Source organism: Nilaparvata lugens, chromosome 3 (assembly GCF_014356525.2).
Source record: "Nilaparvata lugens isolate BPH chromosome 3, ASM1435652v1, whole genome shotgun sequence".
Classification (NCBI taxonomy): domain Eukaryota; kingdom Metazoa; phylum Arthropoda; class Insecta; order Hemiptera; family Delphacidae; genus Nilaparvata; species Nilaparvata lugens.
This window is the reverse complement of record NC_052506.1, coordinates 19710232-19734986: the sequence shown is the minus strand read 5'-3', so window position 1 is coordinate 19734986 and position 24755 is coordinate 19710232. Positions and strand designations below refer to the sequence as shown.

At 34.9% G+C, this 24755-nt stretch overlaps 1 protein-coding gene across 2 annotated transcripts in view; it reads right to left on the bottom strand.

The window, feature by feature from the left end:
* The window catches only part of LOC111059450 (neuroligin-4, Y-linked), a 138045-nt gene that overhangs the window by 17965 nt on the left and 95325 nt on the right, over positions 1 to 24755 (bottom strand). For both annotated transcript variants that reach the window (XM_039423218.1, XM_039423219.1), the window contains exons 8-9: positions 18309 to 18555; positions 2963 to 3114 (exon numbers count right to left, since the gene is read on the bottom strand). In XM_039423218.1, the coding sequence (XP_039279152.1) occupies positions 2963 to 3114; positions 18309 to 18555 (399 nt within the window). The remainder of the gene's footprint in view (positions 1 to 2962; positions 3115 to 18308; positions 18556 to 24755) is intronic.

Here is a 24755-nt window from a genome sequence, read left to right as displayed (position 1 = left end):
AAGTGTAGAAGGTGAATAAAAAAAAATTTAATTGTAAATTGAATGGTTCCAATGTAAAAAGCTGTTTTGGAATCGTGGAGAACAATCTTCTGATTTTATTACGTTGTCACAGAAAGAAGACATCATGAATAGAAGGAGATATTGAAAATGTTTGATAATTTTAGAATTTTTTAAATGTTGATATTCAAGAAAAGTCCACTATAGTGAAAATTAATAAGGGTAACCGTCCACTGGAACCGTATGCAACTGATCCGTTCGTCCGTTGGATCGGACGAATCTACCGGCCGTTAATTCGGTCGAACACTGTCGTCCATTGGAACAGTTTTTGTCAGTCTAGTTCAGTAGTTGGCTAGTTACCAGAAAGTGAAGTGACAATCTAGTTAGTAGGGAAAGTCATTCTTCTGTGTATGTTTACTCACAACGATTATGAAAAAAGATTTATGAAACCAAACAAGTTCAAACAACAAAAACAGACAAGACTGTGAAACAATTTTGAGGTTAGGATGATGTTGTCTCAGACTCTCAGCTCGACTTCGTCGGGATAGAGCCCGAAAATCCCAGTCAATTCGGATCGTGAACTTGATCTGCCGGAGACGGCCGTGCACGGACATGAACCTGTTGCAATGGACGATCATCTTTATAGCTTTCTTTGTTGGGGGATCGTTCAGGCGAGTTCGGTAGTTTTCGGCCGATGCTAGTTCGGACGAAATCGGTTCCAGTGGACGGCCCACCTAATTGTTACTAGATCCATGAATATCTAGTGGAATCCCTTATTTAAACAAAAACGTACTTCCAGTAAATCGATAACAAAATTCATAGAAGAGTTTTTTGACCATTTTTGAATAGGAGAATACAGGAATAACGATCACTTATGTTTCATTTTAGAAAGGCAAATCAGTGGATCTCTGTCCACATCATATGAAATATCATCCAATTTTTCAGGGTGTGTGGGACATCATCATATTACTTTAAGCTTCGCTTTTTTGCTGCTATGATTAAGCGATGGATACAACAGCTTCAAAAGCTTTTCACCAGATTGGTCGTCGTTGGAAAGTGTGAAAATGGAGTTTGTTGGCTCTCTAACACAAAAAGAAGATTCATCACAATTTTTTACTCAGTGGATAACTTTTTGGTTCTGAATGTATTCGCAAGTTATAACACGTTTGATTACAGAATGATATATCCGTATGATCATCTCTCATTATTCCATGATCATCTCTGTCCGAACAGTACTACCATAGAATAATTTGATCGTGCATCATCAGTAAGTAGTATCAGAGAAAACTACTATATAATATACAAATCTGTATTCTGTCGTAGTACGATAGAGAAAATAGAGTGGTTAAATATGAATTCTACAGGTTTTTAATGGGGTTGAATGTTAATATTGCAATAGGTTGACATTAAAATAGTTTACACGTTGATAATACATAGATTGAAAAACTACTTTAAACACTGAAAGAGATTCTGAGTGAATAAATGTCACATTCTCTATGCAATTGTACTACTCCTTCAAGAGTTGATAAATTTCAATGCTCACCTGATTTGGAGTAATAGGATTTGGTGTATTTGTTTTAACGGTACATTAAAAAAAAATATCCAGTCATATTCACAGAAAGTTCTTTCAAATGAACAAATTCTCAAAAAATATCCTTCAAATAACAATAATACTTATCCTCAAAATATTTTTTCGGACGATGATACAATCACATATTATAATAATTATCATATTACGGACGATGATACAATCGCATATTATAATAATTATCATATTAATCCTACTTTGGACATTTATAGAATTCAGGAAGAGAAGACATTTTGGAGATAAAAATTCAGGGTCTCAACAGTTTGATACAATCTTGAGCATGTATAAGCATTCTATCACACTAAAACCGATTTTAAAAATGGAGTCAATCAAGCATCTCAAACCCCAATATGAATTTTCTAAACTCGAATCAATTAGAATTTCAAGAGAATCGATAGATGATCACAATCACCTCAAATTTTAATCACATTTTTCAAATGCTCATGAAATGAAAGTCACTTCCTACAGAAGTTTCTTCATTATAGAGTCTTCGATTGACGTGTACATTTCAACCAATGTTTACATTGTGGACTAAATACGTTGTACATTTGAGACCAGCATTGTTGAGGGTTTACTTTAATACTATTGGATTTGCAACTTTTTCCTTCCAACACATTTCAGAGAAGTTACATTCACTATAAAAATGTCATATCACACTTACACAATAAGCTACTACATAACTACAGTAAGAGTACTCAGCTGCATAAAAATCCTCCACGGGTGCCCAACTGCCCAATCCCCCTCATACAAACGCACCCATAAATTTGAAAAAAATTCTTCAGTCCTTAGCTAGTCGCATATTGAGATGTGAGACGTGACATGACGGGACCGTACTCTGCAATATAAGCTAATATCATATTATAATGTTTACACGAGCAACTTTGTCCCAATGTGAACAGTTTGATCATTACATTCATAAGCCCCATTAAAGATTACAATCTTTATTTACAATCCTCATTTATACTCTGTATTCACTCGAATTCTAAAAATTTGAATGTGAAAAAATATATATTTGATTATTCTGTTTCAAGTGTTCATTCAAATGTGCTATGTACTGAAGCTTTGGAAACAAAGTATTCATCAAAGAGGTTCTGTGAGGCCAGTAATGATCTGTTCGTTCACAAATTGATATGGGAAATGAGCAATTGCTGATTGGAAATAGTGCTGCATAGAGAATTTATTGATGAGAACTCGTAGTTGGTAATCAAACATGATGATTGACTCATTTATGAGGTCTGCCTTTAGTAGTCACCCATTGATATCACTACGGAGATCACCCAGTAAGTTGTGCAGCTATATCACAATGAGCAGTGAATCGTGTGCGGTAATTGACTGGCGCTGTTACAATGAGCGATACTAGTAGCATTCAGTACTCACCCAGTTTTTATGTAGTTGCATAAATAGGTCATCAACATTTCCGACACAGCCAGGTCTTGCCGTGTGTAGTTCATCGGAAAATGAGGCATTCCAAGCACAAACGGATGACCGAACATGTAGGGTAGCTCGTCTCCTCGTACGCTGCCAAGCCTCTGAGAAAATAAGATAAAAGGGTATCATGTATTATTTTAGATTATTTGCGTACTATTGCAATCATAGAAAGAATGGATGAACCTCATGGATTTGAGGTTCATAATGATACATGAGACTACTACATATGAATAATTCTATCTTTTTCACATTTTATTATGTTCAGTCTATGGTTGAGCTAGTCATGACAAATTTTGCAATTGAATAATCCAAGACTTGTTACAAATTTGTTCTATGGAAGTCAGAGAATACGCGAAAAGGAAAAATGTGTTAAGGTGGAATAAAAGCGATATTGTCAGTTTCACAGTATCGAACTAACAATATCGTTTTCATTTTACTTTGATATTATAGAGGAATTTAACAGCCTCACCGTAAATAGTGTGAGTTTTATTAAGAACAGATACATCACTCAGGTGGATGGATCTTCAGCTCAATGAATTGTTTGAAGCAATCATCATATGTGTAACATTAGGATGGAATAGGAGTTGAAATTGGATTATATTATGAGATAGAAATGGATATATACAAAAAATTATATAGAGATCAACATCATAATACACCTCATGGATTAGGCATCAGGATGGAATAGGAGTTAAAAATGGATTAGATTATGATATAGAAATGGATAGAGATCAACATCATCTTCACCTCAAGGATTAGAGGTTTCGTCTTTCAAATAGCCTGTTTCGGTATAGAAATTCCTGATATGGAGATATGAATGAAAAACTATGCTGATCTCTTTATAATCTATAATGTAGCCTAATATGTAGTCTTCATTTCCATATCTCCAAATACGAACACATGGAAAATTGCTCTCTATTGAAAATTAGTTCAATTAAGTTGAAAATATATTTGAAAAATTGATAAGCAAATCTTTCTGACTTCACAAATATAAATGACTGCATTCTGATAAAGAAGAGAAATGCTAAAATAGAATAGAGTTTTCATTGAATTCCAACTCAGAAAAATCTCTACCACTATTCATTCAAGTAAGCTGAATTAGCTACTATCGAGGAGCGGATGACTTACATGGGACACTCTTTTACTCTACATTAATAACTTGTCAATATATATTTATTGATCGGTAATTTATCGGTCTGCTAAAAGATCAGAGAATTGTCTCTCTATCCTTTTTGAGTATCTGACGTAGAGAAAGCGTTTTTTTACCACTGGAATAATATACAGTATAGAATGGATGTGTGGATTCCCTAACCGCGATCCCCCTTCCACTAGTGCCCGACTGTAATGCTGCCAAAATTATGTTTGAAAAATCCACTCAACAAGACCAAAAAGGTTATAATCGAAGAATCATGCTAGTGTCATATTTAGTGTAATATTTTGAATCATCGCTAAATCTTTTAGCAATGAATTATATAGAATCTATATAGGAAATCAGAACTGTAATTTTGTAGATTGATTGTTCTAAGCTAAGGTTGATTAACATCAACCGAGATGAGTGTATTGTTACGAAGAATGAGAGTTTGTATATTATTGTTATTTTTTGCATCAGTGAATATCGAAAGATAAAAAGCTGAGAGTTTTGTGGGATGTAATAGTGTCCTCGTTCCTTCTCCTGATTTCTATTATCTTCTGAAACATTTTTGTTTAATATCGAACCAATCACTATTATTTAAAAAGCGACTCTGTATACGATTTTGATGTTCAAGCATTTTTTTTTTTATTTCCGTTTCAGAGGTACAATATTCTGTTTTTTTTTTGTTTGTACAATCCCATTCTCAATTGAATGCATGTTGATATCCAACTAAAATGAATTTTCTAGCATCCTGGCAACAACATTCATGAAATCGATTATTATTCTAATAAATCTGCCTTCAAATATTATACAAACATGATACACGGACCAATGTTACTATTATTTCCATTTTCCTCTAAATTTAATATTGGGAACGAGATGCCCTCTCCAACCTTTCCATAATATATAATCTCAAACAATGTGATACAAGGGTTTTTTTTCATTTACCTTAACTGTAATACCGGTCTCAGAGACCAGCAGTGATATTTATTTCTATGTTTCTATATTTCGATATTTATAAAAATATCAAATTGAATAGGGTCTGTTATTGGATATCGAATGCAAGGACAACAATAGAATAGTCCATAAATCCACTATTACTTCTCATCTCTTCATTTCAATCCATATTTTGAACGAGATTTTTATTATTTTGCAGAGCTATGAGTTAAACTGAATTAGTTCAGCTACATGTTATCTTTTTTTCATATTTATAATATCATATTCACTAGGGAAAAAAATAACGAACACAGCACTCGAATAACGTTGCTCCGAAATGTTCCTCACAGCCATGTTGAATGATATTCTTACAGAGGCAAATCACTTCATTCAGTTATTTGATATTCTATTTATTGTGTATCAAATATATTCAAGAGGGGGGATATCTCATCTACTGAGCTTGTTATGAGTCACTGACAAACTTTTTGCAAGCTCACATGCAATTCACAATGTTATTTGCACGTGAACGATAAACTCATCTATTTGAAACTCCGGTGAAATACGATTGTTGAAGGGAAAACCGATATCGTTAGGTTGGTTGGTGTGGAACTTCTACCTTCTTGAAACGCACTTTCGCGCTGTATGTTATCCAATGCATCCATGTAGAATGTATTCAGGAAAGCGAGTTTTCTCCCGTAGCAGAAGACGGATTGGAATTGTGAAGAGGCTACGAGATATCATGTTTGTTCTTTGTAACTCAATATTTATAGCAGAACGCCCCCAAACATATAGCCTACCTACCTGGAGTTTCTTCTTATTTTTCCTATCTTGATTCTTCACATCGTGTAGCTTTCATGTGAACATTGGAGTTGAGATCAACCAGGTGGCTGCTTGGTATGATAAAGAAGAATATAACGAATTTGGCAGAGACTATTCCTTATTGAGGGTTCCATAATTGAAATGTGATGAGAATCTCCTGAATTTGGTGGAACTGAAAGGGTCCTCTATTCAACCCAGCCTTGTATAAAATACAATGAACTTCATGCAATAATAAGCTGATAATTATGTATTTTTTGCTAAGGGTGATGCCCGCCTGACATTCAAGCTCATGCGTGAATTATGATGAGAGATGAGTGTACATGCAGTTTTAGGTGGTTCCAAACCACCAGCATGCGATTCCGAACTCATAAATTAGGTTTCCAGGATTCGACTCTTCAAGTCGTCGAATTCTATACAATGAGTCGCATATTGAGACTACGATATTCAAACTTAGAAATTATTAACATGTTCATCCATAGAATGAAAAATAACCGTTACTGTAATGTAAACGTACACAATTGAAACAATAATATCCCTACAGAGACACACTTACTTCATGCTAACACAGTAGACACACTGAGGTGTTGAACACACCAATTTAATTTTGCATGTTTCTTTGAAAAATATGGAGAAAAAAGGTACTTAGCCCATAATTTATCATTTCTTAATCATTTTTGCTCCAAGTGCATACAGCAATCGAAAGTAGAGCACTACTTATGCATATTTATACCAATTTCAGAAGTACGTATGTTCCGCCTGAGTGTTGGAGCTCCTAATCTGGTTTGGAGAAAGGCTTGATCATTGCCAATGACAACTTCATCATAAACTCACGTCTCTTCATTTCATTGTTTTGAGCCTCAAGTTGTAGAGAATCATAGCATTTATTCTACTCTGATCCATTATTGTCTACGCTTCGTCTACTCTCTCCAACGCCATGATCATATCACCCCAGCCCACATTGCTAGTTCAACATTGAAGCTTCCCGATCAGAGGCTTTTTCGAATAGTCAAGCTTGTTAGAGATATCTTGAAATACGGTAATCCGAACTATTTTAAAGATGATTTCAAATTTGTCTCTGAAGGTAGGAGGATAGATGCTTCACATACTAGAACCGGAGAAAGTACTTTAAGGATACCCAATCATCGAACTACTATTTTCACAAAATCCTTCTTAGTCAGTGCCTGTCGTGCATGGAATACACTTCCTGTTTCTATCAGGTCTATCGAGAGCCGAGCGAGCTTCAACCTGACTTTGAAAAAACATATTTTGGAGCAAATGACTGAAACTGTCCGGCCCTAGAACGATCACATGACAACCATCCCTCACCCATTCCACCAATATAAACCTTTAAACCATGTTATAGAACGAATTGTATATATATATTGTCACGTTATTCTTTATATTTAAATAACGATTAGCCTCCTGCTTGGCATCAGTCGGTAAAGCATGAGATTTGGTATAATCAGGTCGTGGTTTTCTAATAGTATTCAGTCTTAAAAAATCTTGATAGGCCTAGATATGGGCTTCTCCAATAAATCTTGTAATTCAATAAATAATAAATATATATATATAAATGATACTTATACTATAGTGTTGAGGAATAAAAAATAAATTGCACACCATGAAAGTTTCATACATATATTACACAAATAATGCAAAGATCAATCGAGGCAAAAAATATATATAGAGCGATAAAAAATATAATATAAAAAATAGAACAATAATTTTATATCAGCAAAATATCACAGGCTAAACTTTATATTCTAGATTTATGGCACGAATCATTACCATGTGCCTTTATCTTAAAATCATATGCATTCCTTTGCATGTAGCTGCGACATGCACTTGCTAATACTTGTCGACTTGGATAATTCAATCAAAAATATGTGCTCTAAGATCAGCTTGATAAATTAGCCACTAATAATCCAAATATATATATATATTAAAATCTCTAGTATTTAGTAGATTTATTTGTATCGAATATATATTTTCATCTCAGGGTGCAAGATTCGGCACCTGACGGAATAGGTAGAGCCATTCATCTAGTGAATTAGAACTATGATAAATCATCGCAAATTGTATTGCAAAAAATTAAATATTATATGCATATGTTTTAATAGCCTAGATTTCGTACTTCTTTGATTAATAGAAATTTCTAAAAATATTGATCTATATATTTTTCTTTCAATTAAATACCTTTAATACTAATTTTACTTGCGCAAGTATTACTCTTATTAATTTCTCAATTTATAATAACCCTTTCGGCGAGCTAGCTTTGATCATCAGATTAATTCGAAGCACTAGGGCGCCCATCACTAAATTCAAATTTTAATCACTCACGTGTCGAAAATCTTCTTGTAAGCCGCCGATGTCGATCCAACTCCATGTGGTCCGGGAATATGGTAGCCGGAATCGTCTCCTCCAAGGGGTTATAAATTTAATTAAAATGAAAAATGACTTCTGCTTCACAATAGCATCACGAAGTCTTTTAAGAAATTTAATAATTTACTTTAACTTTAATTTTTTACAAAATTATTAATAAGGTACTTCGCTCTAAAATATTTGGGGTCCTCTTATGGTGGCATCTGGCTGGCGAGTGCTGGTTCTTCCTTTTCAAGTTTTACAGATCCTCTTTCCGACTTTCAAATTAGCATAAAATTTAAATATCTTAATCCTCCGCCATTAAGTTCAAATAGATCTTACAAAAATGCCAAAATATTGCTTAGATTATATGATTAATAATTTCTTTGCATTCGAGCCATATCGATAACATAGATTACACAAATTTTTAACACAAATCTAGTACATTTATATAAATATATATAAATATTTTTGAATTGGCCTACAGTTGCCGCCTATTAACTGCCGTTTTACTATTGGTGCATGCAAATTTTATTCGGTATTCATGCGCCTGGTAACTCTTATTTCCTGAATACATTAAATTATTTTTATTTGGTTTTTTATTTATGCTCTTTGCATGCTAGTTAATATTCTATACATTAATATTAATTCCATGCTACCTAATAATTAGCCACGTGGACAGGTGTTTTTTCACATTGCACACCATCCGATTGCAATAAAGCTCTGCCAAGGGGTTTTGGTCAGATTCTACGTTCTTCGGTTTGATCGATCTCTAGGTCACCGATCCGTGAATACATCTACATAACCTCAATCTTCAAATATTTTATATAATAATCTATTTATGAGCAATAAACTTCCTTCAAATCCTTTTTAGGTTCTTGTACCATTTAGCCAGAACAAGCTGATGCTATCTAATCTTGGTTATTATCTGCTTGGCGATATTAGCCAATTACTTTATTTTTAGACCTATTACTATTTCTGTTAGGGCTTTTTATCTACCCAGATTTAATATGTTACACGCGCCCCTGGGTTTGAATTCAAAATATTTGAGAATCACAATGTTTTTAATGAAAACCCACCCTTCAATACATCGATATACACTATACTTTATTTATAAATTATACTCTCATATTTCTATCACAGATCGCAGACATATTTGCTGCATCTCCTTTATACCTTTATCAAATACAATAACAAATTCTCCTCCTCAACACACATAAAATATCATAAATATAAACTTCTAAACGTATTCCTCCTGACACCACTTAAAACATAGTAATTTTTAAATTCGCCGCTTGCAGGGCCACCAACTTAACTACACACATTTCATAATTCTCATAAATGATTCCTTTTAGACAATAATTTCGATTCATAAACTTCTGGGCTTATATCTTATAGTATTTCTTAGGTCTTAATATAAATAATTTTCTATACATCAGGTACAATACTTTCTTTTGCTAATGGTTCTTTGGTTTTGGTAGCTGGTATTCACTTTAAGTCTTTTTCAGGTAACAAACGTGGCATAATTAAAAGTAATAAATATAAAACATATAAATAAATATACCGACATTAATAAATATAATAAATAACAATAATAAATAACTTTTTGGGTACAGTACTTCTTTTTATAAACATATGTTCAACAGACATTACATTCATTTGATTTGGGTGGCTTTGGCCAGCTGGTCACTGGTTCTACAGAATTTGCTGTCGAATTTCATAACTAACCTAACTGCTCAATTTTCTCTCTTAAAAAGGTAATTAACAAATTTTAATTTTATTATCCCCGCTTGTGTCCTTTTTTATCTGATGTATATGATTTAATTACATATTTAAAAATTGTTCTTTTCCTTATTGCAGGCTTCTAACGGCTGGAAGGAATTAAAACATTGGATTGTTGCCACGAGGTCCTATACCAATATTAAATTTATTAAGGAAGGTTAGTAATCGGTTTGATAATAATGTTTTCCTTGATTTCTTATCATATTTATTTCAAATTTGACGATATAGCATGTAGAATTGTTGTGGTTTTCCCGTATCTTGGCTTTTTGCTTGTAGCTATACTGCTGTAGGCCGTTCGGTTATCTGCTGTCCGGTTGTTGTCTGTTGAGGCTGTCCTAATTGATAATTTTTTCATGAATATAAAACCCCGGTATCTGGTATACTTTTCTAAACAAATCCTAGCTTCCTTAATGGTAATTTCTTTTAATCCATTCTTTTTCCAAATATCCTGCACTCTTAACTCATCCTTCCTTTCATTTTCGTTTAAAATTCTCGATCTCGGTTCATTATAAATTAGTAGGCTCACAACAATAAACATTTTTATAATATTAACTTTCCACTCATCAATACTAGATTCTTTTAATAATAACAATATAATATTTTCCATCATATCTACAACACAGTCTTTTATTAATATCACAGCCATTACCAACATTAAACACCATAACAAAACATTTATTTTCTCTTCAATAGTATAACCTCTTATCATATAATAGTCAGGTACTTCCATTTTATTAATATAATTCCTTATTGCTCTTGATTTTATTAACCACTTTCTGTCCATCAATATCCACAAGTAATCCATTCCATTATTATCCAGGCATGATTCCATATTTGTTTTGTTACCAGTTCCATTTTTGTTCCAATTATTTGCTTCCTTTTCTCGGTCACATCGCTGATCATAGCCTTTAAAGCGTATGTGCCGCGGATGCATGACGTCGGTGGTCTGTTCTCCAACCTGGTCCCGGTCCGGTATCCTCCTCGGCCCCTTGAAGCGTGCATGCGGCCTCCGTCGGCGCGCGCGGTTCCTCCGTTTCTTCCGCCTCCGGGCCTTATGATGCATGCTCTCCCGAATGCCGTCCTCTCCGTCCTGATGTCGGCCGTCCGGTGTCCTCGGGCGCTTGCGTCTCCGGGCCTTGCGGTGCTCGCCCCTCTTGTCCGGTAGTCCGTCCTCCCTGGTGTCAGCCTCTTGGTCAAAAATTTTGGGGTCCTTTGTCTCCTTCGGTGGTATCCATTGGTGCGGGTGCATGGGTTCTGTGGCGGTCTCTTGATGCGCGAGTGTGACTTTCAAAGCGGGTAGTATGGTGGCGGTCTCTTGATGGGCGGGCTGCTCTACCTGTGGTGATGGATCTTCGGCGGGTTGCTCTTCGGTGGGGAACAGGATACTTAATAGAGGTTGTTGCTTGCGGCTGGTTTTAATTGCATGGTGGGCGGCGGTTTTTTGTGATAGGCTGTCTTGTATGGGCTCCTGTGTGTCTGGTGCTGGGTTATCTTGTGTTTCTTGTAACAAAGTCTCCGGTAAATCAATTCTGAATGTGGTGTATGACGTTGAAATATCCTGCTTTTCTTGGTTTGTTTCATTTGAGCTTGTGCTTGTTATATCGGGGGTATCATATAGTCCTGGTTTATTAGCTGTAGTTTTCTGTATATCTGGTGGCAGGTCGTTGGGTGTTGGGTTCCGGGTTTTTTGTTGATTCAATCCTATTGCATGTGCTAATGTATAATTTGTACTTACTTGTTGAGGTGGCGGTTTATAATTTCTGTTGTAATTGTTTTGTGTGTGATTATTATGTGAGTTTGATCGATCACGGCCATCATAGTGATTCCTACGGTTGCTCTGCTGGGCATAGTGGTTGGTTGTGCGATTTTGAAATTTTTCATTATTCCAGTTACCATTTTGCCTGTGCTCATAGCGGCGTTCAAATTGAGGAGCAGATCGGTAGCGATCATATGATACCGGTTCATAATTTTGGCTGTTATGCTGATTAAATTTTGAATTATGTTGATTTGGTGCGTATCTCTGGTCTGAGCGGTGGTTTGATATTGCCATTGCAGACTGTATGCCATATAAATGATTTATCAGCTGCTTACAATCAGTAATGGGTTGTGTGGCGAGTGCCATTCTAACTTGATATGGTAGTTTCTTTAAAATAATACTTGCTAATGCCGATTCGTTAATGGGCTCGCTCAATTGAGAATTTTTAAACTGTAGGGCAGTGACGAAAGTGGTACATGCACCGTCTAAGTTAGGGTTGAAATCGCATGATATAATGTCCGCTAGCACGTCCAACTGTTTACTTCTGCTCCAATACTGTTCCAGGAAGACAGCGACAAACTCATCCAATGATGTAAATTCATGGGCTCTACTCCGAAAGAACATCAGGGGTTCGCCAATCAATAAATTAGTCAAATGGAGACGCCAAAAATTCCAAGAGGTAGGTGCAAGAGTTTGTACTAATTTTATCTGATCAATGAATGGTTGAGGTTGCAAATGGCGATCAGTGTTATCAAATTTTCCTAGTCCTTGTAATATACTATGTACGTTGAGGTTGTCTGTTTGAATCCCTTGAGGTTGTTGTTGAATATGATTTTCCAATGCTATTATTTTTTCTTGTGTTATCTGCCATTGACTATTATGTGTAATTTTATTTGCGTTTATTTCTTGATTTAATTGAGTCAGAGTGGATTTTTGAATTAGTAGAGTTCCGTTTAAAGCTTTACAGGTTTCTGTATTTTGGTTGATGCTACCTTGCAGTTGGTTCATTTTTGTGGACATATTAATCTGTTTGTTTTGTATTTCTTTAATATTGTTAATATTTTTGTCAACTGTAGTTGTTAAGGCTTGATTGGCAACGGTAATTTGTTTGTGGATTTCTTGGTGGCAATCGGCCTTAATGTTATTTGTTATATCCTGAATAGGTGTAGTGATTTGTGTAGTTAGGTTATCTATCCTTTCATTGAGTTCACATGTAACCGTATCCAACCTTTCCGATAATCCTGCCGTAACTTTATCCTGACTTTCTTTTTGTAGGGTTATCATTGCTTTTAATTCTTCCCTATGATTCTCTACTTTAGTTTCAATATTATCCAACCGTTGTTCTACTGATTTTATAGCGCCTGCGGTCTCCTTCATACCCTGTTCCACTGTTTGTTTATTTTCCTCTTTTACTGTAGCAATCTCTTTTTTAATCTCCTGCATCATATATCCATTGTTTTTTGTAACATAATATTGAAAGTACTACTAGTTTGTTCCATTATTACCTTTTGAAGCGGATCTAATTCTGTGATTGAAAATATACTTTGTTTACTCAGGTGTGACTCGGCCTCCGGCGATGCGGGTTCTGCAGGCTGCTCCTCGCCCCCTTCAAAGTTGATCTCTACTATCCGTTGATTCAATGGTGTGTCAGCGGCGTCGATTCGAGTGGATGATAGAGGTTGCAGACCTGGTGGATCGAAGACTATCGACCCGACGCTTCCTGGTTCCCTTTCTCGTGGCGTATTGGCATCTACCGTGGTGGGGTTTGATGTGCTTGGAGTCGACAAAGTGGGATCTGTGCAACCGCCGTACATATATGAAACTTCAGAGTTTGCGGGAGTGTGATTCATTATGTCAAATATGATAAATGCTAATTAAACAGTGATAAAAATGATAAGCGAAAATGCTTAAAAAAGAGACACAAACCGGGACTTACAGTGAACAGTGATGTGTAAAGTGTTTGGATACTCTTACAACAAGGTATTTATACTTAAGTTTTTTATAATGCTCTAGCGCCCCCAATGTTTTGTGTTGATTTATTCTTGGCTAGTTTACAGGCTGTGACTTATTTTCCAACCGGCTTAAACACATAATATATTTTTGACTAGAAAGTAATAGCAGTTTAGGCTTATAAAATATAATCTCTCTCTATAAACATGTAATTTTTCACAGTACTAATAATATAAAATTTTCTTTAAAACATATAATTTCTCTTTATTTAAAGCTATTGATTCCCCAAAAAGTAATACAAATTTCTCTTCGTCAGTTTTCCTCACAACTCGTATAAGTTATCTATAATTTTCAGTATGGTTATTGACTTAATTTCAAATAATTATACAATGGGCTTGGCTCTCATCGTCAGTCCCACGTTGGTACGACATGTCTTTGTGCCGTATCCGTGGCCTATCACGTTGGGCGACATGTCTTTGTGTCACGTTATTCTTTATATTTAAATAACGATTAGCCTCCTGCTTGGCATCAGTCGGTAAAGCATGAGATTTGGTATAATCAGGTCGTGGTTTTCTAATAGTATTCAGTCTTAAAAAATCTTGATAGGCCTAGATATGGGCTTCTCCAATAAATCTTGTAATTCAATAAATAATAAATATATATATAAATGATACTTATACTATAGTGTTGAGGAATAAAAAATAAATTGCACACCATGAAAGTTTCATACATATATTACACAAATAATGCAAAGATCAATCGAGGCAAAAAATATATATAGAGCGATAAAAAATATAATATAAAAAATAGAACAATAATTTTATATCAGCAAAATATCACAGGCTAAACTTTATATTCTAGATTTATGGCACGAATCATTACCATGTGCCTTTATCTTAAAATCATATGCATTCCTTTGCATGTAGCTGCGACATGCACTTGCTAATACTTGTCGACTTGGATAATTCAATCAAAAATATGTGCTCTAAGATCAGCTTGATAAATTAGCCACTAATAATCCAAATATATATATATATTAAAATCTCTAGTATTTAGTAGATTTATTTGTATCGAATATATATTTTCATCTCAGGGTGCAAGATTCGGCACCTGACGGAATAGGTAGAGCCATTCATCTAGTGAATTAGAACTATGATAAATCATCGCAAATTGTATTGCAAAAAATTAAATATTATATGCATATGTTTTAATAGCCTAGATTTCGTACTTCTTTGATTAAATAGAAATTTCTAAAAATATTGATCTATATATTTTTCTTTCAATTAAATACCTTTAATACTAATTTTTACTTGCGCAAGTATTACTCTTATTAATTTCTCAATTTATAATAACCCTTTCGGCGAGCTAGCTTTGATCATCAGATTAATTCGAAGCACTAGGGCGCCCATCACTAAATTCAAATTTTAATCACTCACGTGTCGAAAATCTTCTTGTAAGCCGCCGATGTCGATCCAACTCCATGTGGTCCGGGAATATGGTAGCCGGAATCGTCTCCTCCAAGGGGTTATAAATTTAATTAAAATGAAAAATGACTTCTGCTTCACAATAGCATCACGAAGTCTTTTAAGAAATTTAATAATTTACTTTAACTTTAATTTTTTACAAAATTATTAATAAGGTACTTCGCTCTAAAATATTTGGGGTCCTCTTATGGTGGCATCTGGCTGGCGAGTGCTGGTTCTTCCTTTTCAAGTTTTACAGATCCTCTTTCCGACTTTCAAATTAGCATAAAATTTAAATATCTTAATCCTCCGCCATTAAGTTCAAATAGATCTTACAAAAAATACCAAAATATTGCTTAGATTATATGATTAATAATTTCTTTGCATTCGAGCCATATCGATAACATAGATTACACAAATTTTTAACACAAATCTAGTACATTTATATAAATATATATAAATATTTTTGAATTGGCCTACAGTTGCCGCCTATTAACTGCCGTTTTACTATTGGTGCATGCAAATTTTATTCGGTATTCATGCGCCTGGTAACTCTTATTTCCTGAATACATTAAATTATTTTTATTTGGTTTTTTATTTATGCTCTTTGCATGCTAGTTAATATTCTATACATTAATATTAATTCCATGCTACCTAATAATTAGCCACGTGGACAGGTGTTTTTTCACATTGCACACCATCCGATTGCAATAAAGCTCTGCCAAGGGGTTTTGGTCAGATTCTACGTTCTTCGGTTTGATCGATCTCTAGGTCACCGATCCGTGAATACATCTACATAACCTCAATCTTCAAATATTTTATATAATAATCTATTTATGAGCAATAAACTTCCTTCAAATCCTTTTTAGGTTCTTGTACCATTTAGCCAGAACAAGCTGATGCTATCTAATCTTGGTTATTATCTGCTTGGCGATATTAGCCAATTACTTTATTTTTAGACCTATTACTATTTCTGTTAGGGCTTTTTATCTACCCAGATTTAATATGTTACAATATATATATATATATTATATAAACTCATGTTATTTCAATTATCCACTGCATACTGCTGTATATTACTGAAATTTGATAACCCTGATCTACTTTCAGCCTACTTCATTTTATTAATCAATTATTTGATCTTATCTACCTATATAATTATTTTACTTTATCAATTTTCTGTTTTTTTTTCTCTTCAATATTCATATTGATTAAAACTTTTACAATATTTCCATTAATAAATAAATCCTTAGTTTAAATAACGAAATTAACGTTTTGGTAGAGAGTTAGTGGGGAGGATATTTTAATATTCTTCCCAAAGAATGGACATTGATATGTCCAAAGCTCCGCCAATTTATGTAGATGCATAACAATATGATTATTATTTATAGTTATTATATTACAAATTGCTTTTTCATATCATATACAGTTCAATAGTTATTTTCTTAGTCTATATTATGTAAATTCATCTATAACTTTGCTGTATTGTAAGCTATTGTATAAAAGTGTATAAGCCAGTATATATTGTAATCTACATAAATAAAGTACTCAATCAATCAATCAATCCATCATCCCATACCACATTCGTAGTGTTCAATACAAGTAAATCTTTGTGATAGAAGTATTTGATTAAGTCCCACGTAAAAGACACTCTGGGGTGTTAGACACCCCAAACGAAGAAAAAGATAAGGTGGTGACCTTGTAGAATGCTTTTACTGACTGAGAGTGATGAAGAGCAGTTGACAATGCTACAAACCTAATTTAGACTAGGCAAAATTTCCCATCTGTTTGTTATTGTCAACTGCAGAACAGAAGAAAAAATCCCTGGGGTGTGAAACACCCCAGTGTGTCTCTTTAGGGTCATGACACTCTGTAGTAGATCACATTTGAAAATTATAAGATCATCGATAAATAATAAAATTATGTGCGATAGCACTCAGCTCAATTGAAAATAATGTGAGTGCTCTGACCTATCGTTAGTAGGCTGACTCCATAACCAGAATCACTAGATCAAAGTTATGTGCTATTAAAACGCTTGCTGATGGTTCACGACTCATCCATCTTAACTAGTGAATCATTGAAAATAGATCATTCTCTTCATTATTCAAGTGATGCGAGTAATAATCAGCGAAAATGAGAGGAAAAACTCACACCTACCAGATGTTTTCGACTTTAGTAGTTACCTGTTACCACCCACAAACTGAGGAGAACTGAAATTTCCCTCTCAACATTACCCAAGTAGTTTTCCATGTAGGTATAGTTTTCTACAAGGGAAAATGTGCCATTATGTTCAATCAGGAAACTATTGGAGTCTACGTCGACAAGCTGCTGTTACTCTAAACTTTGTGCACTGAATCTGATTACTCACTCGTAATGTACGCTCAGACTATGTCCAGAGTACTAAACTTTACAAAGTACACTCGAAAAGTATACACTTCACACTGATACAAATCCAACTTCGCTCATAACACCTTTTATACAGCATCCACACTATCGCCCAATGCGTACAAATGACAACGAGCGCCAGTAGTGTGGAGGGCTGCTTTGCCAGCGCTCGCCTCCATTGGCCTTTGCTTACCATGGCTCTGATTTTTGTGGAGCGAAGTCCATCAAAGCAAAGGAGAGTGGCCAGCCGTGCATCCACAAAAGGACACACTACTGTGTAGATGGACCAATGTGGCCAAGCTTATCAGCTTGACCAGCGACTTGGTAAGTCACTAGACCAGCGACTGAGCGATAGTGTGAAATAGGCATTATTGTATCAGTCTTCTCTATCAATTACAATCACTTGCGCCCATAATTCTGTTCTACCATATTTTTGTTTTGTAAAATCTAGAGATTAGTTTTCATTCCTGTTAAGTTCATTGCCACCTAGCTTATGAATAAATTCTATTGTTATGTCAATCAAAAACTATCAAGAGTGATCAATAGAACAAAATTCCTACTTAATGCTATGAAATACTATAATACTTTCTTTGATTTCATAAGAATAATTCATTGCAATATCGTGTACTTCCAACTATGAAGTACTGTAGTATAAATCGGAAAAGTTTTTCATTTAGCTTTAAAAATAATTGAATTCTCATTAAAACTCACTTGTAAGAACTCTGTCTCCTTGGTCTGATAGCCGAAGTGGAACAAGTAGGTCCTGGAGCCGTGCCTCGCATGCAGCTGAGCCGTCTTGACGAGCGGTGAGACAGTGTGTCCGTCGCTCAGTGCCTCGAGGGTTGCGTCGCGGATGTTGATCGGGTGCACTATCGGCTTCTCCCAGTCCGTGTACTCGTTTCGCACTGTCGAGAATATCTCGTTCAGGTGGTAGATGTAGGCGTTTCTCACGTAAGTTCTGCAAATTTTGAGTGATAACGATTTGTATTGTGTTGGATGAAACGACTTGAAATTTTTGCAATCATTACTCCAAGTTCAGTTCGAAGTTATTTAATCTTTTAATATCTATCTATGTAAGTGAGATTTGGAGTGATAATAGTGAATAGTTTGAAGTTTAAAGGATATGGATATTTCTCATTCTAGTACAAAGTAGTATAAGAATGGAATTTTGAAATAATTTCTTACATCAGATCATGAACTGACAGACAGCCGACTCGTGTTTGCATACATGTGTTTGCCAAGTTCCGTACAATCTGGTAGAATTGATATTTGGGAATAATCATTATATAGACAATCTAAGTCAGGTTTTAAAGACATTATTCCTTATCTATCACCCATCAATCTTTGGACGTACGATTTTTGCCACTCATTATATTGGAGTTCTTTGCCGTTATTAGGTTCTATTATATTATTGATCATAACCTGACAGACAGCCAATGCGTGTTTGCATAAATCATGTGTTTGCCAAGTTCCGTTCAATCGTAGAATTTATAAGGATGTGAAAAATCGATCGATCAAAAATCGATGTGTGTGTTGGCTTCATGAGCTGCATAATACCGGTATAATGCTGTTTCGGCACTACACTGATGCTTCATGATTAATTCTTCGTAATGAATTAATCATTACCAGAATCTTTGTGATATGTTCCAAAATCATTTGATGTCATATCATCAACACAAGAATAGTGAAAATAATAAATCTGGTGTCAAAAATGTTAGTGTCAGTCCAACCTATGTACTGATGATTATGCACTGAGCGGTGAAACATTGATTTTGTATGAATGAAACCATTCCCTGTATTAAACAAAAAATTGTCCATTTCCTCATTTGCCTATCATCATTATTAAATTTATAGGTTTCAATAGGTAGAATATTACGCATCATAGGCTGACTGGATAGTTTACCTGCCAAATCTTTGGTTGACCAGTAATGGCATAGTCCAGTTTTTTGACTCGGGCCGGAAAAACTTGTTCTTAGGTGAACATTTATATCATAGTTGTCGAGTCTAGTATATCCTCATCTTGTAATTCCCACACACATACTAAATTCGATATTGTTTTGCTTTCCTATAAACTTGTTTTAATAGATGTGTAAGATGATTTTATCAATATTTTCCATACGTTTTAAAACTTCGAGGGTAATGAACGATCTTTTGACGTCGTGTAGGTTTCAATTATCAATATATTATTCCTATCATAATATAACGTAAAAACAATGCAATATTGCAAATGACAAATTCTAATTATGAACATTTTGAAGTTGTATTCCTCGTTATATTACTCTTCAATAGTAATGGCATTCAATTATGTTATAGAAAAGGCCATACTGTTGGTTTCATGTTCTTGAAAAAACAGTCTGAAATCAATTTGGAATGAAATATGAAAGAATGTCATTCTCCAATCAAATATACTAGAGTTTACTTTGATTTTGAACACAGAACGAGAATATCTAGAATAGTGGGGCGTTTATTGCTTTTTGATAAATTTTGAAATATTACTTATTTTGAAATATTGCAATATATATGACTGAAACGAACTATCGATACATGGGGCAAACTTTTCATATTTCCTGAGAAAATTGGAATTGAAACACCACGTGTTCTTTCCTGAAGTTCAGCCTTTTCATTAGGTCACCACTTTTTTCAGTAAACATTTTAGTCCAGTCACTATATACATTGGAGCATGCAATTTATATTGTAGTTCTGTTTTTTTATATATTATTTGGGCACATAAGAGAAGTACAGAACCAGTTTCTTCATGAAAAATTTCCTTGTGCAAGATACAGAGTGGCCCAAAAACCTAGTATTTTCGGCTCATTTTCCAGTTTTCTGCTATTTCTGCCAAATCTCGTAATCGGACAGAAAATTTGCTCTCGCCCTTTTTTCAGATTACAAAAATCTGAATGAAATGAGATCATTTGAAACTCCATATCTCTAATGACTACTGAGTTATGATTTTTCAAAAATGAATGGAATTTTAAGAAAAAATCAATTTTGATGAATTTTAGTTTTTGATCAACAATATCTTCCGATTGTCACTATTTAGATGTATAATTCAAAATCCATCTAGGCGTATTTTTGCGCTCTACAATCTGAGATCATTCAGAGAGCTCTACCTCATATACATTTCCAGGTACACCTGACAACAATGCTCCTTGTATTGTAAAAAACACCTAATTTTCAGCTCCAACCATCATCACCAACTACTATTGTCCTCACATTGATATTTCGCACAATGACATAAGTTCATGAGGTTATGTTCTATGAGAATCACCCGTTAGATGCACTTCATTTCAATATTTCCTAGTGGAGAGGCGCGCTTAAGGACAGCTCAAGGATCAAAATTTCAAACACTCATAACTTTTGACTTGATGCTCAGATTTCATCGTTCTACACTTCATTCTTCTCGGCTCGTCAAGGCAGTCCAACATCATGTATCAAAAGTTAAATTTGTAGTGTATTTAAGCCCATATTCCAATACACAAAAAATGGCCAATTTCTATATTCAAAGATATGTATCTCGGTAACCCCTTATTATAAAAATCATTACTTGATCTTGAAATGTACATGTACAATCATGTTCTTAAAGTGAGATTTGATTGTTGAAAAAATTCCGGAAATTGTAGATAGAACAATTTGACATCATGAAAACGAGACTTCCAATATTTGCAGATGGCTGATCTCTTATAATTTTGGTTATAAATTTGTATGTTATCCACAACTGAATTATTGGTTCTCTTGAAACATTAGAAATTCTATAATGTATTATTTAATACTCATAATTGCTGTCACAACTGGATATTATTCTACCTCATCAATGAATAATTCAGTCGAGGAAATGGGTAGTTAGGCAAATGATATGGACTATTAGTCGTTTAGTGCGATTTCAGTATCAGAAGTGCATACTATACTCTACCCCTATCACACAAATAACATTCTTGATACATTATTTCAATGATTATACCATCTCCGACTAAATCTTATCGCAGGTTGAGGGTTACAGATTTCATTCAGTTCCAAAATGTATCAAGTTTTCCTCATTGTAAACCATTTCTATCCACTTTTTCTAGGTAAGAAATAAGAGTTATTTGGAGATCACCTCTGAGCTCTTCTTCGGGGTTGATTAACTCTTTTTGGTACTAGTGAGAAAATTGGAGACCACAAGGTTTTGGGGCCATAATATATCAGAATCAAGCAGACTGCACTCTTGCTAGTTGAAAACACCCTCCCTATATTACAAGGTTCTAGGTGATGAAGTTTTGCGTTTCTTGGAGCTCGAAAATTGGATCATCTGGAGCAAAGGGAGTTTTGTGTTTCTCCTTTCATGTGAATTCCCAGCATCCTTAGTAAACGGAAGATTATTCCCGAGCAATATAATGAGCCTGATGAAAAGGTATTACACCTGCCTTGTTTATCGGGCCACGTGGGACCTTTGCTCGCTTGCTCGTTCTCTCGTTTCTAAGACGCTGTGAATTACTTTTAATCAAAACTGAATAGAATAAGGTCATCTATCAAAATTTATCCGGCAGAAAAGACAAGGAGCAGCTGAAGAAGCGGGTTTCGAGCCTGTTTACAACGTTCAGCGACGTAAATGAGAAGTTTCGCCCTCAATGAAATGAACAGAAGCGCTTATCAACCTCCAAATTGAAAGTATGAGAAACTTGTTGTGCAGAAACAAGTTTCGAAAGTTGGTCGGAAAAATATTGAAATTGCTACTTTATAAGACCGGCAAGAGAGTTTGTAAATTAGATATTCTGATCTCACCTCTACTCAGGGCAAAGTTTCAAGGCTGCACGACCCCAAGAAAACACAGTTGTCGTTATGATCATAATGAAGAGATCAACCTGACTGCTCAAGATATTTGAGACACGTTATTGAGATGCAAAACATATTATGCTGTTGAGAATATTTGATATGGAGATTGTGAGCTGTTGATTACATTGGAAACAACCACCTAAGTTATTATTCCATGCTCTCTAAAATTCGAATATCTAAGTAATCTAAACTGTAATAATTTTTGTGATGGAAATTCTATTCTTTTTATGATGTTATTCTTCTTTCGACGAAGCATAGGTTCAAGCATGCACGTCCTAATGGAATGATGAGAAATCAAATTACTCAGACTTCCAAAACGAGGTTCACTCAATGTGGTTTCCAAGCCACCCGAAAGCGATTCTGAGTGGAATAAATTGAAATACGAAGTTTGCTACAGTAATCAAAAGGGGGCACCAATTATCAATTAATACAAATCAATTGAGAAAAGATTAAACCTATTTAAAAGATGATATGTTCAAGAAGTTCAACAAATTCCAATAACTTATATTGTGACATATCATAAGATAAAGTCAGGGAAGACACAAAGCTGGAATTATATAAGGTCATGACTATTCAAGTGTTGATATATGTGAACGAATTATAAGTCCTGAGTAGTAAAGAGATAAGCAGAATCCAAGAAGCTGAGATCCGCTTCCCATAGTGTGTAGAGGGAAGCACAAGATCGGATCTTCTCCAGAATAAAGAAATACGAGAGAGAAATCAGAAAACTTCGAATTAGATAGAATATAGATATTGACAGAATGCCAACCGGCAGAATCCTTCTTAAGATGCTGGCAGATCAGAATTAAAAATAAGAAAACGACAATTTTTCAGTTGAAATCAGTCATGCCTATTCCATGGAAGTAAGATGATGATGATAATGATCATTGAGGAATAAATACTTATAGAATATACCACACACAAAATGCTGTCTCGATCAATGTGTGAATGGAGCAAACGGTCCAGGAAGAAAAGAAAACAGTTTTTGACTTCTCATAAATGACTATACTCCGTATAAATTAAATTCAGACTTGTAGAAAAATGTGGTGCAGAGAAATGGAGGGAGATCAGCGAATTAAAGTGATGGATAGTGTCATAGGTAGAAGCGCAGTTAGTTGCCAATTTGTCGATTGAGTCAGTCGACGGAAGGATTCCAGACAGGAAACTCCGTAAGTTTAACATGAGCGTTTGAATACTCACGAGAAATTAGAGGGTTGCTGGCCGGTTAGAATGGAAAATTGGCAGCCGTTGTATCCCTACCTCTGTATGCCTTCTCTGCTGCGCATGTCCCTCCCAAGTATGAAGTTAATTTGTACAGAGTATAGTCTATAAGTTTCTTGTTACCTGTGACGCACAGATGACATTTCCCATTCAATAGAAGGTTCACAACATTTTTCTTGTTGGGAATCTATAATATGGGGTGTGAATAGTAACATCAGTGCCAAGGGAAAAAGAGCTGGATCCAGATACATGAGGAAAAGAAGGCGTATCAGTGTGTTGAATCCGGCCCCACATCAACTGTGTTGTGAATGTGAGGTTCCAACGAAACGAAATGGTTTTTTCGAGTTCAGTTTAGTAGTGATACAGTTGATGGCTTTCTAAGCTGAGAGACATTGGGACAGTAGACGAAAAAACCGTTGATTAACTTGTTAAGAAAAAGTGAAGGAAACAGTTGAAGAGATACCGTGAACTCAAAGATAAAATTCAACAGTGGACCAGTGCTAGATATCCTATCAATTCAACTGGTTTGATCGAGGAAACAGTAGTAGTTGAACGGAAACCCCATTAATTCAACTACTTTCAGCGGGTGATAAACGGTGCCAATCCAATGACTGTTTAGAAAAAGAAATAGCGCTGGGTTTAGTGTCGGTTGCGGCTTATCAACTACTGCATGTTCCTGATAAAGGATTGACTGCTGAAGGAAAAGGATTAGAGAAACTCGCAAAACAACAAACAGGCTCGACAAATAAAATCCTGGCGAAATAAAATGTGTGTGGGACTTCAAGTTAGTCGGCTGGCCATTTTGCCATAGTGAGATAACTTTGAACTGTCAGCATTAGTCAGCGTAATTCTTGGTATATGGCATAAATACTTCCCATTCAATGCTGGCAGTATGACGTAATCATTCTTCACTATTCAATCATATTAGAATATTATATGACTTGGAAAAGTTAAATGAATGAATGAATAGAAAGGTTCTTATTCTCAGAAAGCAACATGTAATAAACATTTGAAATGTTGACTTTACAATAATTTGAAACAATAGTACACCTAGTAAGAGTATGTGTGTGAGGAGGGATATCCATTAATCAAATCAAATTTTATTCTCACAATTTACAAATAATA